This window comes from Littorina saxatilis, linkage group LG4 (assembly GCF_037325665.1).
Source record: "Littorina saxatilis isolate snail1 linkage group LG4, US_GU_Lsax_2.0, whole genome shotgun sequence".
Classification (NCBI taxonomy): Eukaryota; Metazoa; Mollusca; class Gastropoda; order Littorinimorpha; family Littorinidae; genus Littorina; species Littorina saxatilis.
Window position 1 is genome coordinate 20,550,137 of NC_090248.1, and position 17,329 is coordinate 20,567,465.

The 17,329-nt window shown below is 42.8% G+C and overlaps 1 protein-coding gene across 2 annotated transcripts in view; it reads right to left on the bottom strand.

Annotated features, from left to right (window-relative positions):
* Positions 1-12,464, bottom strand: part of LOC138964201 (uncharacterized) — a 13,650-nt gene extending 1,186 nt beyond the window's left edge. The window contains exons 1-4 of one of the 2 annotated variants that reach the window (XM_070336097.1): positions 12,444-12,464; positions 5,828-7,006; positions 1,718-1,869; positions 1-656 (exon numbers count right to left, since the gene is read on the bottom strand). The exon at positions 1-656 is cut by the window's left edge and continues 1,186 nt beyond it. In XM_070336097.1, the coding sequence (XP_070192198.1) occupies positions 384-656; positions 1,718-1,869; positions 5,828-6,170 (768 nt within the window). In that variant the 5' untranslated portion in view covers positions 6,171-7,006; positions 12,444-12,464 and the 3' untranslated portion in view covers positions 1-383. Of the gene's footprint in view, positions 657-1,717; positions 1,870-5,827; positions 7,007-12,049; positions 12,230-12,443 lie in introns of those variants that run through there. The other variant, XM_070336096.1, reaches the window with a different exon arrangement.
* Positions 12,465-17,329: the final 4,865 nt, after the last annotated feature.

Genomic DNA, 17,329 nt, shown 5'->3' on the forward strand with positions numbered 1-17,329 from the left:
AAGCAGGACATAGCTTGAAAAAGGTCTTCTGTTTTGAAAAGTGTAACAGGTAATGTTGAACTGCTGTCATCTTTTTCTAATGTAAAAGCTGTTCAAAATGCACCAAAATGATGCTAGCCCAAAAGAATTACTTTTCCTAATTTATAACTCTTGACATTTCAAAACCACTTATCCTGGCAACATCAAGAAATGTAAGTTGTTAGAAAATCAAAAAGACAGACCATAAAAGCATGGCCAAAAACCAAAAAAAGAGAACAAACACACACAAAAAGATTAAAAAAGACATTCAATAATTCAGAGTACAATTCACACTGAGCAAACTCTCAGGCAAGTCACAAAATATCACTGACAAAGGGGGAACAAATCACAGGACAATATCATGTTTAATTCTCATCACCGCAATGAACATCGTTCAAGTGTTCGTTCTGCAAGATCCAGTGTTCTACGAAAGACTTGGCGTCCCCTTTGGGGTCTAGGCGATCCTTGATGCTTTTAAATGTGGACAGTTTGCTGAGTTGATGAATCAGATCGCCCATTTCTTCATCGTGGCTGGCATTGCTGGAAGCATCTTCCTCGTGGTTGTTCTGACAGTCATTGGAATGCTCGTTCAGCTCTCCATGATTGTTGTGGTGGAGGTGGTGGTGGCAGCAGAAGTCCTGTTTTAGAGAAGAGAGAAAGGAACTGTTAGTGAAAATAGTCTACGGCATTGCTTTTACATGTGAATAAGGGTCTAATCTGTAAATCACTATTTCCCAGACAAGCATTTGATAATCTCCGTTCCAGTGGGCTATAGACACTCATCTTTCTATTTCATCTGTAATAACCACATTAATGGATATCTCTCTCTCTCTCTCTCTCTCTCTCTCTCTCTCTCTCTCTCTCTCTCTTTCTCCCTCTCCCTCTCACTCTTATTTCCGTTTCATTTTTTTAAGTTCAACCTGTGAGTGTTTAAATACTACAAGAAGTGGTAGTTAAAGTCAAGTCAACAAGTCAAGTTAACAGTCACACACTTATACACTACCCCTTCCCCGCCCCGCACCCCCACCAAACACACACACACACCGCTCCTCCATCCCCAAACCACTGAGTAGTTGGAATACTATGAGAAGAGTTAATTTTATGATCACACACACACACACACACACAAACACATCCCGCAGTGGGGCACTGCGGTTATGAAATTAAAGGCCCCTCCTGTTTTTGGAACCGCAGGAGCTTTCTAGTTTGCTGTTAGGTAGAGTTTTGGTTCCTCTTTCCTGTCATGCTCTCTTTTTCTTCGTGAATTCTTTTCTTTTTTCTGCCTTCTTGCTCATTCACCTGTATTTTTTCCAAAAATCTCTTCTCTTGCCGCTTGTCTCGCGATTCATGTATAGTTTAATCTGTTAGTGTTCTGATGTAAGTCCAGCAGTAGATAGGTTAAGCCTATTTTAACATACTGGAAACTGGTAATCTTCCAGTAGGTATTAATTTAGTTTTACTAAAGCCTGCTGGGACACAAGTAATGGGTTAGTGCATTTGTAAACAGGAATCGCTTGACAAGTGGCCCCCTTCATCCCCCCCTTCCTCGTCCTGATATGGCTCTGCGTAGTCGGCTGGACGTTAAGCAACAAATAAACAAACAAACAAACACAAACACACTCTGTCTCTCTCTCAGTCACACAATATATCCCCACCCTCGCACAGATCACATCTCCATCCCCACACAGCACACACTCACCTGCATTTCGTGCTGCAGGTCTTTCCAGGCCTTGATCTGACGCTTGCAGCATGCAGCACGTGCCAGCTTGGCGGAGCAGATACAGGACATGAAGCGGTGCTCCGACAGCAGGTCGTGGTCAAACCGGCCCCGCAGCTTGTGCACGTAGGCATCTGGGGACAGAACACACAATTGGTCAATCCTCCACAAATCTGTGAACCTCAGGTTCTGAAAAGAGGGAGCCTTACGTTGGAGCAGGGAACATAGGTCTATGGTTGGAGGTACATTTACAGAGGTTATGAACAGACAATCTGAAAAAGCCAGGAGGAAGTCTTAACTCAGTGTTCTGGTGTAAAATAGTGCCCCCGGCGACAGCAAATTCTGTTGTTTGTTTTTTTGCAAACCAGGTCCTAAAATTCACGTTGTCTTAAAAATGGAGCTATGTATATGAACTATACATTATGAACAGAGAATCTGAAGAATGTCATCGACTTTTTCCTTGGTCAACTCAATGGGGACAAATTGATGACATTAGGCACCAAAAAAAATAGGTCTGTTTACGGTAACATAGGCCAAAAAAATAGGGTCGGTATAGGTCGGGATTTTTTTTTTTTTTCAAAAAAACCATATTTTTACGTTATTTTGCACCAAAAAAAAAAAAATTTCTCCCCCAAATGCCAAAAAGAAAAGTCTACGGTCTCGCGGAAAAAATAGGGTCGGTCAGGTTACCGTAAACAGACTTTTTTTTGGTTTTGGCCTTATAGATGTGTCTGCGGTTGTTGACCGCTGGAGTAAGCTTATTTTGTTAGGATATGTATAACTATATAATAAAGTGGAGACAAATCGGCTGTACGCCGCTGTGGAGGTTTGGACCGGCCGTTCAAGACTTCGTTGAGGTCAGAGTCAAGGACGGGCCTTGGTCATGTCAAAGGGGACAAAAGCGTGGGTTGATAACGGTTGTTGTTATGTCTGTGGCTGTTGAACGCTGGAGAATTTCGTTATGTGACCAGAGACATGTCATTGTGTCTTTAATTAGCAGTAAACAAACGCGAGATTACGAATGAGTGACCCAGCGAGCAATCTGTTCACTGACGATATGCAGACTTGTATCTCAGCGTCCGGCCAAAAAGAAAAGATTTTCGTCACTGCACGGTGCAGTGGATTACGCTATGAGTTACATTATTCGAGGACCGTTTATGATTAATATCTGTTGCGATAGTACATCAGTGTACGAAACGAGGACAAAAGCCCGAGTGTCTTGGTCCTGGTTTTTGAATGTTGCAAAGACGTGTACAACACAAAAGGAATACAAAAACACGTTGCGTCAGAGCGTCTTGGTCCTCAATATCTTTCTTTTTTGTCTTTTTATATTTAGTCAAGTTTTGACTAAATATTTTAACATCGAGGGGGAATCGAAACGAGGGTCGTGGTGTATGTGCGTGCGTGTGTGTGTGTGTGTGTGTGTGTGTGTAGAGCGATTCAGACTAAACTACTGGACCGATCTTTATGAAATTTGACATGAGAGTTCCTGGGTATGAAATCCCCGAACGTTTTTTTCATTTTTTTGATAAATGTCTTTGATGACGTCATATCCGGCTTTACGTGAAAGTTGAGGCGGCACTGTCACGCCCTCATTTTTCAACCAAACTTAGGTCATTAAAAATCTGAAAATTGTAAAAAAAAATAAAAATTTATAAAACGATCCAAATTTACGTTTATCTTATTCTCCATCATTTGCTGATTCCAAAAACATATAAATATGTTATATTCGGATTAAAAACAAGCTCTGAAAATTAAATATATAAAAATTATTATCAAAATTAAATTGTCCAAATCAATTTAAAAACACTTTCATCTTATTCCTTGTCGGTTCCTGATTCCAAAAACATATAGATATGATATGTTTGGATTAAAAACACGCTCAGAAAGTTAAAACAAAGAGAGGTACAGAAAAGCGTGCTATCCTTCTTAGCGCAACTACTACCCCGCTCTTCTTGTCAATTTCACTGCCTTTGCCATGAGCGGTGGACTGACGATGCTACGAGTATACGGTCTTGCTGAAAAATGGCAGCTACTTGACTAAATATTGTATTTTCGCCTTACGCGACTTGTTTTGTTGTTGTTGTGGGTTCTTTTAACGCAATTTCATTTTCTGTTCATTACTTTGCTTGTTCATCTAAATGCAGCTGTCTCCGTTCTTGGAAATGTTCTTGTGTAATCAATGGCTTTGTCCAAAATTGCAGAATCAGTCAAAACATGTTTTTAAATATTTTGTTGGTACGTGTACGTTCAACCACACAAGAATAACACCCAAAAAAAGCCATTGCAGGTCTTCCTTCCTTTACCCCTACCAACTGTTAAGCGCTCTTTCTGACGTCCCCTCTCTGTTAAGAAAAGTAGGCTTCCACTGAGATGACAAAACTCAACTAACAATACCATCTGAGCGAGTACCGTTAGCAGTGGAGCGATTGACCATTAAACTGAGACCCTGATGTGTGGACCAGTCGAGCCTTCCTTGAGTGGTCGGAGGAAGGCGAAATAGTACGTGTACTTCAAAAGGTTCAGAAACTCATTAGATGTGACCATACAACTGGACACATAAGGTCCTCCAAGGGTTCAGTTCGCGTCATCGTAAAAAAAGCAACGGCACCAGTACCGGACACCACTTCGGGCAAAGAAAGCGAAATGTTCTCTCTGGGTATAAAAACTTGTCAAAATGTATAGTACAGTTTATACAACAGGCTATACCGAGAGTCCGCAAGTACATGTATATAAGATCTCCTGAAAAAAATTAAGACCCAAAACAGTCTGCCCAAAGCCAAAGTTCCATAGAGTGGTACAACTGGTTCGTTCTGGAAATAACAATTAACTGACTTCGTCCAGTGGCACGAAAGAGTTGCGTCAGTACCAGTACTTGTCAGCTGACAAGGTTGACAAGTTTTGGTGTATACAGAAAATAACATACATGTATTGGTTCCTATTGGACATGCTACGTTGGTTCGATACAAAGGTACTCCAGAGCTGAACAGACGCGGCTGAGACGTGTAAGGTTAGTTAAGAACTGAGTTATGCAGATATTAGAGTTACGAACAAGTTCAGTGACCTATTTTCACTCCGCCCCGTGATCGGGAGGTTGTGGGTTCGACCCCGGCCGGGTCATACCTAAGACTTTAAAATTGGCAATCTAGTGGCTGCTCCGCCTGGCGTCTGGTATTATGGGGTTAGTGCTAGGACTGGTTGGTCCGGTGTCAGAATAATGTGACTGGGTGAGACATGAAGCCTGTGCTGCGACTTCTGTCTTGTGTGTGGCGCACGTTATAAGTCAAAGCAGCACCGCCCTGATATGGCCCTTCGTGGTCGGCTGGGCGTTAAGCAAACAAACAAACAAATACCTATTTTCACGCCGTTAACCGTCGTGATACCGAATTCACCGAGGCTTTTGGGTGAAGGACTTAAAGCTGCGCTCCAAGCAGGGTTGATTTCACGAAAGATTTAATTTAACAGTACAATCACCTTCACCCCTCGCCGCAGTTAGAGCTTCTGAGTCTTGCCAAGTTGTTCGCTTTCACTGTCTATGGCCAGCGGGTTAGGCTCGTAGGGATCTGAAACTGCTTGCCGTCACCACTCCCCCCCCCTCCCCATCCAAAACTGGGTGCCATACCATCCACCACATCTCTCCCAAAACCAATGTTGCGGTTTCATTTTCGAAAGCGAAGAGACAAACATAAAATTGAAGTTATTTTGAAGCAGTTGCACATACACAGCCGTGCGTCACTCCCTCGGGTAGTTTCAAACCGATCAGAAATAGATCAAAACCCCTACCCCTAAACACACACGCACAGAGAGAGAGAGAGAGAGAGAGAGAGAGAGAGAGAGAGAGAGAGAGAGAGAGAGAGAGAGAGAGAGAGAGAGAGAGAGAGAGAGAGAGAGAGACAGAGAGAGAGAGAGAGAGAGAGCGAGAGCGAGAGAGACAGACAGACAGAGAGAGACAGACAGACAGACAGACAGACAGACAGACAGAGGCCGGCGCACACAGACACAAACAGACAACAGAGAAAAGACTAACAAAGTACAGAGAAACAAAGACAGAAAGCAAACGCAAAATTTAACACAGTATGCGGAGACACTCACCGATAGACTCGACCTCCTTGAACGTGTTCTCCAGGGCCTGGCCCAGCACGTCCAGGTGCTTCAGACTCTCCTGCTCCTCTGGGCCCTCTTCCTCGTGGTCCGTCAAGACGCCGTCCGACGGGGTTCGGAGTTTGAAGTCGTCGCGGAGATCCAACAGGTTCGGCTCAGACGAGTTGCTAGGCAGCGAGCTGGACAGACTCTCGCCGTCCGAGTCCAGGTGGTGCACCTGGTCGGAGAAGTGGACCGCTGGCACCGAGCTTCGCCGCTTCTTGCTGGACTTCTTGCCGGACGTGGGGATGTTCCAGAAAGACAGGGCGAGTGACTGTTTGCGTAGGGGCTTCATGACTCACGTGTAAACGATTGACGCGTTACTTTGAAGCTGGAAGTTTCACGCTCCCTACAATCGTAAAGAGTAATGGATTTCTCAAATCGCAATGATTTCAGTTTTTGTTCTCTCTGATGATTTTCCTTCAGTTTGGTTGCTGTGTCCTACTGCACAAAACGTAATTCCTCACAAAAAGTTGCGCGTACGTGCGATACAGTCAAGTGCAGCTGTGACGAAGTAAGTAGTGCAGAAGGGTCTGATCACCGGAAGGTTGGAGCTTCACCAGCAGCGTTTGACACCAGCTGACCCTGGAGTGGAACACCTGGCTGGGGGTCCTGGAGCTCTGTGGCTGAGGTCGTCGAGAGGCCGATGAAGAGTCGTCTGGGGGCAGAGTGGAAACGTCGAGCAGGTGGTGCTGAGAGAGCATCCAACAGGGCGTCTGACAAGGCAGGCTGATGTTGGAGGAGGTGTTATTGCTCACTGTGGGGATGTCGTAATTAGCCAGCTTTTCTGCCAAGATCGGCTGGGGTGGGAAAGTCTGGACGATAATTGGATGGTAGCAACACGACCGAAACACGACAAAGTCAATCTGTGAGCAAGAAGAAACTACTCTGCTCAAAGAAACACACTATGTAGTTCGTTTTCTCTAATATGTCTTTCACTCTCTGGCTCAAAGTTCTTTCTGAGGGGTTTGGGTCAACCAGCCGACATCGTCGAGCTGCAAGGGTGCAGGGTTGGAACGTGCCGATCAGATGGGCTGGGAGGGCTAGCGTTGTTCCTGATCTCACAAGGTCGTTTGGCTGGAGGCGAGATGCACGTCGAGTGTATGCCCTGGCAATGACGTTATTAATCCTCTGAAAACAAAGAAGGAACACACTGAAATTAGGGAACAGAAAACAAACGACAAGGCTATGAGGGAACAGATGGTTATTTCGTTACTAATTGCGCTGGTGTATGAAATGCTGTTTACGCTGCAAGTGTTGCAGTCTTCGTAACTGTAACGATTAGTCCTACTTGTCCATGGTTCGCCATGCAGTTCTTCTGCAAGTCAAATCCTTATTCCACGGTAAGACTCATACTGGTACAGGTAAATCTTTTTTCAAGGAAAACTTTGAGACCAATTCTTTTCTTAAATAGAGTTTAAATGTGTAGCGGACTAGAGGCAGTATTCGCAACATACTACAGTAATGGACAAATTCCGAAAATAACTCCATCGGGTTTCTACGGGTTGTGAAAGAGTGAACATCCATGCTTTTATAGTGAGGCAAACAACCAACGGGCCAATCATTAGCGAGGGGTGTGTCTGAAACACGTGGACAGGATGCACGTGTAGATTGTTTGTCTCACTAAAAGCAAGGGTAGTCACTCTTTCACAACCCATACAAACCCGACAAAGCTTTTTCCGAACATCGTGTATTGATACCGTAGTCACAGCTGCTTCAGTGTCTTGACATGCTGAAAACATTCAGACATCAGAAGAACTCGCTCATTCTCATTCCAGGGCAAAGCAGCCTTTGTTAAATATTGTTTATGTTCGGTGCAGTCTGGGTGATACGACGAAGCCTGCATAGCGATTATACCGCCACTGCTCACTATAAGTATGTCCTGTTGCAACACGGATTTGTAAAAGCATCACGCGTACTTTACTTCACTTATGTCGTCTCGCTTCTATCACGCGTTGCCAGCGTGCTTAATTGACATCACGAGAATGTAGACCTACACACAGCCAAGTATACAGAGACGCTCCCTGGTATACTCTGTTTATTTATTTATTTATTTATTTTTTCAGTACTTCCGTATTATTTTCCTATCGTGAGACGATGCTGATTTCTAACATACTCAGTTTTCAAGATCATGTTGAACGTTAGCTGCCTGTCATAATAGTCATATTTGCTTTGCGACGGATAGTTCTTTGGAGGACGTGGGTGGGTGGTGGCTACGTATTGACAAAGTTAAGTGACGACGAGCAGTTGAATTACCCGGTACACTGAATGCCGAGTTGAAATAGGATAATAAATGCTACAATTAACTATAACTCAAACAAAACAAAACGTTTGCGATTGCATCAGTCTGTCCAATTTGCATTAGCATCCATGTGTGGAAAGCAAACCGGTGTAACACGAAATTTTTACTCCACAAAAAATTTACTCCGGAGTAAATATTTCGTACGAAATTCTTACTCCGAGTACACTTTTCGTACGAGAAAAGAACTCCCCAAGGCACGAAAAAATTACTCCCTCCACGAAATTTTTACTCCCCATTTTTTTTACTTCCAGTAAAAATCTCGTACGCAAAAATGGGATGCGGGCGAAGGGATAATGCCAAGTGATCTCGCGCACACGAATGTCGCGCTACCCTCCTTCCACCCCTTCCACCACCAAGACTAACAGGGGACAAGGGAGTAAAAATTTCGTACACCTGGCATGGGAAGTTAAATTGCTTGTGTTTGGGTGAAGTAATTTATTCGTTATTTATTCGTCATGGGAGTAACATTTTTGAACGAAATGTTTACTCGGAACTCACCTGTCTTGGGGAGTAATTTTCTCGTGAAATGGGGGAGTGCTTTTTTCGTAAAGGGAGTAACTTTTTCGTACGAAATGTTTACTCCGGAGTAAAAATCTCGTGGGAGTAATTTTCTCGTGTTACACCGGCACGTGTAAAACTGACTGACTTCATACCAATATGAAAACATCACAATATTATACCAAAAACAGGAGAACAGCCAAGCAAGACCAAGTTCACACAAAAATATAACGGGTAGTATCATTTTTCTTTTCTTTCCCAAGAAAGAGTTTTGGTTCTTTTGAAAACATGAGAAACAAAAACCGGCTGTTTTGCTTCTGCCAGTGTATACCCAGGAAACCTGTTATTTCTACCATAAAAGCAACATAACAGACTCTAAAAACAAGATAACAGTTTTTAAGAAAAGAAGTTTGTGAAAGTTGTAATTTCTTCAAAAGCATCACGTGATTTACACAGAATCCGACAGGAGCAAGATAAAGCATAGCTCTGTTTCTTACAGGCAAAAAGTGTAACAACGACAAAGGACGACTAGGCTGAACATCGAGATCCGAACATCATCGGTGCGAAACAGGCGAACTAAGATTCACTCAGCCGAGGAGAAACTGATAAAGGATTGTGCAACAAATGTAACCACGGATCCCAGATGTAATCAACAAGAAAATTGATAGATCGTTCAGTTATTTAAAAATTGTAATGAGGAATTAAATGTCGATTTGTACTGTACAAGCCAAGATCGGTTTCTTCTATGATTGTTGTTGTTTTTTGGTGTGGGTTTTTTTTTGGGGGGGGAGGGGGGGTCAGACACAGTCGGGTGTTTTGAAATTATTACGTATCATTAATGAGTTGAAGATGAGTATTCGAGTACTTGTACTACTTTATATTTCTCGATTCGCTTTTCGGGCTCGTTCTGTTAAGATTAGTTATAAAGTTAGGTGCTAAATCCTCCCTTTCACTATCTCCCAACCTCTCGCTCTCTCCAATGGATAAAGTGAAAGAAATGCTTTATCCTAAATGCAATAAGCCTTTCACAAACAAATTTCCAAGCACCCCTACCCCCTCTCCTATCTCCACCCTAACCACAACACACATAATTATTCTTCCCTCCATTGCGTCCTTCTTATTCACCTCCCAACTGCTTACACCGCACATCACTTGCAAATTCGTATGCATTGTGAACCTCCATCAGCTGACAATCGTGAGAGTTCTTCAAAATTACCCATATATTTACCCACAGAGCTACGTAATTGCATTTGCATTGGCTGCACTGCCACAAAGACGCATGCACCCACCTTGAACAAACCAAGCTTTGGTTCGCTTTAACCGGTTATTCACACACACCTTGGAATGCACACACAAAACAGCGCGTAAAAACTTTTGTGGGAACTTTTTCGCATTCGAGTCTATTGGGTATTCATGCACGAGTGATTAATCTGTGCAGCTGAGGAGGGTTTTTTTATCAGTAGATTTTCGTTCGTATTAAAATCCTGACGGCCAGCTAAGCCCCGGTCTAGACACGATCATAAAAAACTGCACCTCAGTGCAAACGAACCAAAAGAAGATGAAACGTCTCCGGCATTAGATGACTAAAGAGGGAAACTAGGATCGTAGTGAAGTGTTAACACTTGGCAACAAGCGTGTGTAATCATTACTGGATTGCGTGGGCGGGGAAAGACATGCAAATCATGCCAACGTCACAAGTTCGACATTAAAACAGTGTCGACGCAATTAAGCACAGGGACCTGATACTAATAGGCCTCAAGCGTAGAACATGTCGTTTGCTTTGCCTTGTTGTGTGACTGGCATTAAATTGAAACATTCGTTTTCAAACGACTGTGACGCTGGCAAATCGCCTTTCCGTTCTCTCTGTCTCTCCCTTTTTCCGTGACTGTGAGTAGTGGGAGAGATTCTTTCTTTCTTTATTTGGTGTTTAACGTCGTTTTCAACCACGAAGGTTATATCGCGACGAGGGTAAGGGGGGAGATGGGATAGGGGAAAGGGGGGAGATGGGATAGAGCCACTTGTTAAGTGTTTCTTATTCACAAAAGCACTAATCAAAAAATTGCTCCAGGGGCTTGCAACGTTGTACAATATATGACCTTACTGGGAGAATGCAAGTTTCCAGTACAAAGGACTAAACATTTCTTACATACTGCTTGACTAAAATCTGTACAAACATTGACTATATTCTATACAAGAACCACTTAACAAGGGTAAAAGGAGAAACAGAATCCGTTAGTCGCCTCTTACGACATGCGGGGTGCAGAGAAATCAGGATGTGGAAAAGAAGACTTTTGGTAAGTGAAATAAAGGTGATGGATCTAGTCAGGTAGAAATAAGACAACAAGAAAAGAATTGGAAAACTGCAGGGAATAGTAGGGAGAGTTTTCTTGGAAGGAAATATAGGTGAAAGGACTGGTAAGGCAGAAATAAGACAAAAGAAGAGAAGTAAAGGGGTGGGGTAGCTCTGTTTAAACGCTCCCGCCGCGTGAAGACGACCCCATGGGAGCGGGAGAGATAAACCCAACGAAGAAGGTTGGGGGTGCTCTGACAGTTAAACTTCCAAAAGTTTGAATTTTAAACCAAAAAAGTCTGGACTTCATGAAACGTCTGAATTCAATGACAAAAATACCGACACCCATTTTTTCCCCACAAAAAGTCAGGATTCTACACATTCGCTTGACTGTTGAAACGCTTGTGTGTATGTCTACCTTTCAGAAAATGAATACAACTAAAATTTAGACTTTTTGTTTATGAACTGAGCAGAAAAAAATGGGTAATCCAGTCAAAAACTACGTTAGCCATAAACATCGCCAGTGAAAAAAGAAAGAAAAAAGAGTGTTTAAATAAAAAGAAAACACACCAGTAACCAGGTTAGGTACGTTTATATCTATAATCAATATTTCGGCACGTTACTGCCGTCTTCGGAATGGTAAGTTTATGGAAAGAATGGAAAAAAAAGAGTGTTTCAAATATAAAACGGCAAGGCATAAAAAGGCAAGGCAAGAAAAGGAAAAGAGAGAGAGAGAGAGAGAGAGAGTCGGAGAGAGAGAGAGAGAGAGAGAGTCGGAGAGAGAGGGAGTCGGAGAGAGAGGGAGTCGGAGAGAGACAAAATACCACCAAAAAAAGAATAAAATATTACTTAAATTCGCGTGCATATCCCACTCATTTCCCTAAAACTAAACCATACGACTACACTTAACCCCTGATTTATCTTCAAACTCTGAAATACAGTAACAGACTAACACATACCGTGCTTCAAAACAAAGTCAGCTCTTAAAAACAAAATAATAACAATGCATGTACATGTATATATACTTCACCAAAACACACATTCAATCAAAATGATCACATTATTATTAACAACAGTTTCTCACCTGTCTGCACTCAACACCGAACCCGCTATATTTTACGTAGAATTTCTTTGACCAAGAACAGATCGAATGATGAGCACGGTCAAGACTGGCTTGAAAACTCGCTACTGTAGAACTTTCACGATACTCCCGGACGCTGTGACCAAATCGCTCACATTGTCGTTGAGAAGAACTCAAAACTTTAGCACTCTACTCCGGCTTTTATAGCCAAGCTCGCTTGAATAATAACACACTCACGAAGCAGACACACGCGAGCGTTGGCTCACTCGCAGTTACATTCGAGAGAAATCCGTTCAGAATGTAAACCGGACGAGTTACACTCACAGGCTCCCTGATAAGAAACCCGGAACGTTTATTCGCTAGAATCTAATCACGATACCAATAAGTGTTTGCTCACCTTTTTGAAGTGTCAACACAGTTGTACACCGGTACCAAACGTCGAGACTGTTGACTGCTAGATTAGAAGTATAATCCACTCTGTCAACATGGGATTTTTGTCGGTATTTGTCCAGTCATTGACACACGTTGCTGTCACACAATGACTGAGAAAGAGCGGGAGCGTTGTTTCTTGTTGGTGGCAATCCTCTTTGTCAGTGACACGTTGTCCCTGTCTGAAGAATGAATTTGTAGGTTCTGATTGATCAAACCATAATATTTAACACCAAAAAAGCCCCTTTCTGAAACTATTTGTAATTCAACCGAAATTGTCAGGCCCGACAAAAAAGGCTGATGTAAATTTTCTGAATATCGACTTTCCGCTAACCCAAACCACGCTAGCCATCAGCTGCTGTCTTCCACTGACCGGCCGAACTGAATGACCCAGGTCAATGTGGCTACACTGAAGCTTCAGCTGGGTGGACACCGTGTTATATCGCCCGGGAGCCAGGGTGGATGCTTGATTGAACATGACTAGCGATTGGCTGCGGATGTCAACCTATACCGATCACGGGCACAAACTTTCCCCCACCCGGCCCCACCCCCCACCCCCTCCAAACAAAGAACTCCTGTATCAATAATTATTTAAATGTCTGATTTGTTATCAACTTTATCGCAGAAATACATGTCACAGTAGAAAGATAAACAGAATTCTCTCTCTCTGTCTCGCTCTGTCTCTGTCTCTCAGTCTCTGTCTCTCTCTGTCTCTCTCGTATAGGTAATGTTGTAGTTAGTAATACTGTATGATTGCGATTGACAATTGTCCTTTTATTGTCTTTATCTTTATGTCTTAGTTTAGCAGGGACAGATTGTAAGACTAGGCGTGAGCCTAAAATCTCCATCCTTGAGTAATAAAGTTCGTTCGTTCGTTCGTTCGTTCGTTCGTTCGTTCTCTATCTCTGTCTCTCTCTGTCTCTGTCTCTGTTTCTGTCTTTCTCCCTCTCTGTTTCTCTGTCTCTCTTTCCGAGCTCTCTCTCTCCTCTCTCTCTCTCTCCTCTCTCTCTCTCTCTCTCTCTCTCTCTCTCTCTCTCTCTCTCTCTCTCTCTCTCTCTCTCTCTCTCTCTCGCACGTCAAAGATATGCTGTGCATTGTATATTCTGAACATATTTTTGTTGTACTATTTCTACATGTTCGATTGCTACCAGCTTGTATTTATACTTACCTGCATAGTATTGCGAACGCCAAGAAGAAGAAGACCTGCATAGTATGCATTTGATTTTATGAATAACCACATATGTATGCTCTTCATGCCTCATCTTCATCATCATCATCATCATCATCATCATCATCATCATCATCATCATCATCATCATCATCATCATCATTATCATCATCATCGTCATCATCATCATCATCATCATCATCAACATCGTCATCTTTATTATCACGTGCTGAAGTTTTCCGACCTCCTTATTTTGTTGGTTAACTTTTTAACTTTTTAATTTGTAATTTTGTAATTATATAATTGTGCGTCTATGCGTCCCAAGGACAGATTGTAAGAAAAGGCGTAGCCTTAAATCTTAATCCTTGTTAGGCAACAAAAAAAAAATAGGTGTGGTTACGGTAACATAGCCAAAAAAAATAGGGTAGGAAGGTAGGCAATCACTTTTTTTTTTAACTTTTTTTTCTAATGTGTACAAATTAAACCTACTTGACAGGGAAATAAGTGTGCGACTCGAGCGCTTTCGCTTTCATTGCGTTTTCTGCACTCGGTTTTTTGTTGTTGTTTTTTTTGTTTTTTGTTGACAAATGTAAAAAAAATTTATAGGGTCGGCCCCTAAAAATAGGGTAGGTCGGGTTACCGTAACCACACCTATTTTTTTTTAGGCCTTAAATAAAGTTCAATTCAATTCTCTCTCTGCACTTATTTGCTCTCTCTCTCTCTCTCTCTCTCTCTCTCTCTCTCTCTCTCTCTCTCTCTCTCTCTCTCTCTCTCTCTCTCTCTCTCTCAGTTTCTCTAAAGATATTTAGAATTGGCTTCTTTTTTGTTGGCATTTGTTTTAATCGGTCGATATGAAAACAGGGAACGCCCAGCAGTCCAGCCATCCATCAATGCGGAAAGCATGTTTTGAAAGTGTTACGTCAAAAAAGCAAATGCCCCAGTCATTCTTGAGAGAGAGAAATAAAGAGAAGAGCAAAACTGAAGCTCAAATAACGACCCCGTAGATGGCTACTCTCACTCACTCTAGAATTATCATCATGCATGCACACAGATATATAGACACACACACACACACACACACACACACACACACACACACATACATACACACACACAAACGTACGCAGGCACGCACGCACGCAGGCACGCACACACACACACACACACACACGCACGCACACGCACACACACACACACACGCACACACACACACGCACGTACACACACACACACGCACACACAAACACGCACGCACGCACATGATTGACTTGGTCACATTCCAAAAACTGATGAACAGTCTGGGTGCACTCTGTGCAAAGTCGGGATTTTCCATTAATTACGTTCATGCAAGTCACTATGGTTTTTCTTAAGAAATTAATTCATTTTTAAAAAAAATGCAATAATTTACAACAGCAATCAAATCAGTCAGGGTTTTGATTTATGGTATGCGCCCAAGTGGAGGGATAGTCTTATCCAATGTTTAAAGCCTGGCCACATTTGAGACCGTGCGCCGATTCCCGAGAACGAGTGTGCTTGTAATATAAGGGTAAAAGCATACATAGCCTACCACTTGAATACCGCTAGAATACATATAATTCTGGTCAGTTCACTACACTAAAACACACACATAGTTTGTCTTCAGCAACAACACTTACTAGCTTTTAATGTAGACAATCCATCTACAAACACACACATTTTGTTTTTAGCCACTGTAATCTATAGTTTCAGATGAAAACAAGCTGAAGACAGAGGTCACTCACTTTGCTAGCATACTTGCATTAGGATGTCAGGCATCAATGGCATCACAGCGCAAAAGAGGCATATGCTTCGCCTTCATTGTTTTTTCTTCAATTTTGTTAAGAAATTAAATGAAATTCAAAAATAATATAAAATGAAATTTAAATAATAGAAAACAGGACACGAAAAAGACGGTCACAGAATAAAATGCGTCAGTACTTTCTCTGTGTTTATCCACGAGTGAAAATATCTTCAAGCGAGAATTGACGTCAACTTTATCAACTTTATCGCAGAAAAACATGTCACAGTAGAAAGATAAACAGACCTCTCTCTCTCTCTCTCTCTCTCTCTCTCTCTCTCTCTCTCTCTCTCTCTCTCTCTCTCTCTCTCTCTCTCTCTCTCTCTCTCGGCTGCGTATGTTAAAATGGGTTCTACCTGCACATCAAACATCTTTCAAAACACCAATGAATGCTGCAGAAATTTTGTTTTACCTTGTCTATAAGGCTTTTATTAGCTAATGACAATAAAGTGTCAAAGTCTCTCTCTCTCTCTCTCTCTCTCTCTCTCTCTCTCTCTCTCTCTCTCTCTCTCTCTCTCTCTCTCTTGAATGAGTGTGCCACCAGTTGACAAATGTGTAGTTTCGCGGGACCAGTCGAGTGCGAACTCTGACACTGGTAGTGATCGCGATGTTTGCACAGACGCTGACGGGATTGAAACAAAGGAGGAGGCTGTGGGAGTGACTCACGGGGGGGGGGGGGGGGGGGAGGCACTGAAGGGGGACAAGACAAGGAGGAGATGGAGCGTGCTCTTGAAGACAGAGCTGAGAAAGCAGGATTTTCCTTGGATGATATCTACGATCGGGTGGGACAGGTCAAAGACTGAGGCACCGAGAAAACCTCAGTGAAAGATCCTCTGAGAAACCAATGCATTCTCAACTTAGTCTTAGACAAGCGTTACGGTGGCATGCAGGTACTTGTCTGTGAGTCAGATGATTTGGTGCTCCGGTACGATGTAAGGGAAAGACGAGTCACAGACTGGTTCATCAAAATGCGTAAGTCAGTGGTGACAGACAAAGACACGACTCGATGAGATGCTTGCGTAGGTGTACCCCTCTGAGCAACGACGCGGACTTCTTCGAAGACAGGAAACAAACAACAGATGACCTGACTGCGTTAGCGGCAGTCGTGAGACTGTACCTTGGTTGACATTGTGAGACAGATCGACTGTGTGTATGATTAACGCATAAAAAAAGCAGATGTTGAACGGACAATCATTTACATCTGAGTACGCGAAACTCGGTATCGGACAGTAGCGAGAACTTTATTTCCATGTGATTGTGTTCGAAACGTTTTGTACTTCGATCTCCCTTCTCCCTCATCCCCACCCCCCTATGCAAAGGGGCTGTTAGCCTATATGCAATAAACCATCCATCCATCCATCCATCTCTCTCTCTCTCTCTCTCTCTCTCTCTCTCTCTCTCTCTCTCTCTCTCTCTCTCTCTCTCTCTCTCTCTCTCTCTCTCTCTCTCTCTCTCTCTCTCTCTCTCTCTTTTTTCAGTTTCTCTAAACGGATATTTAAAATTGGCTTCTTTTTTTGTGCATTTGTTTTAATCGGTCGATTGGAAAACAGGGAACGCCCAACGGTCTAGCCATCCATCAATGCGGAAAGCATGTTTTGAAAGTGTTACGTCAAAAAAGCAAATGCCCCAGTCATTCTTGAGAGAGAGAAGAATAAAGAGAAGAGCAAAACTGAAGCTCAAATAACGACCCCGTGGATGGCTACTCTCATTCACTCTAGAATCATCATGAAAAATGTACACAGACACACAGACACACACACAAACGCACGCATGCACGCACGCACACACGCACGCACGCACGCACAGACAGACACACACACGCACGCACACACACATACACACACACACAACCAAACACACGCACGCACAC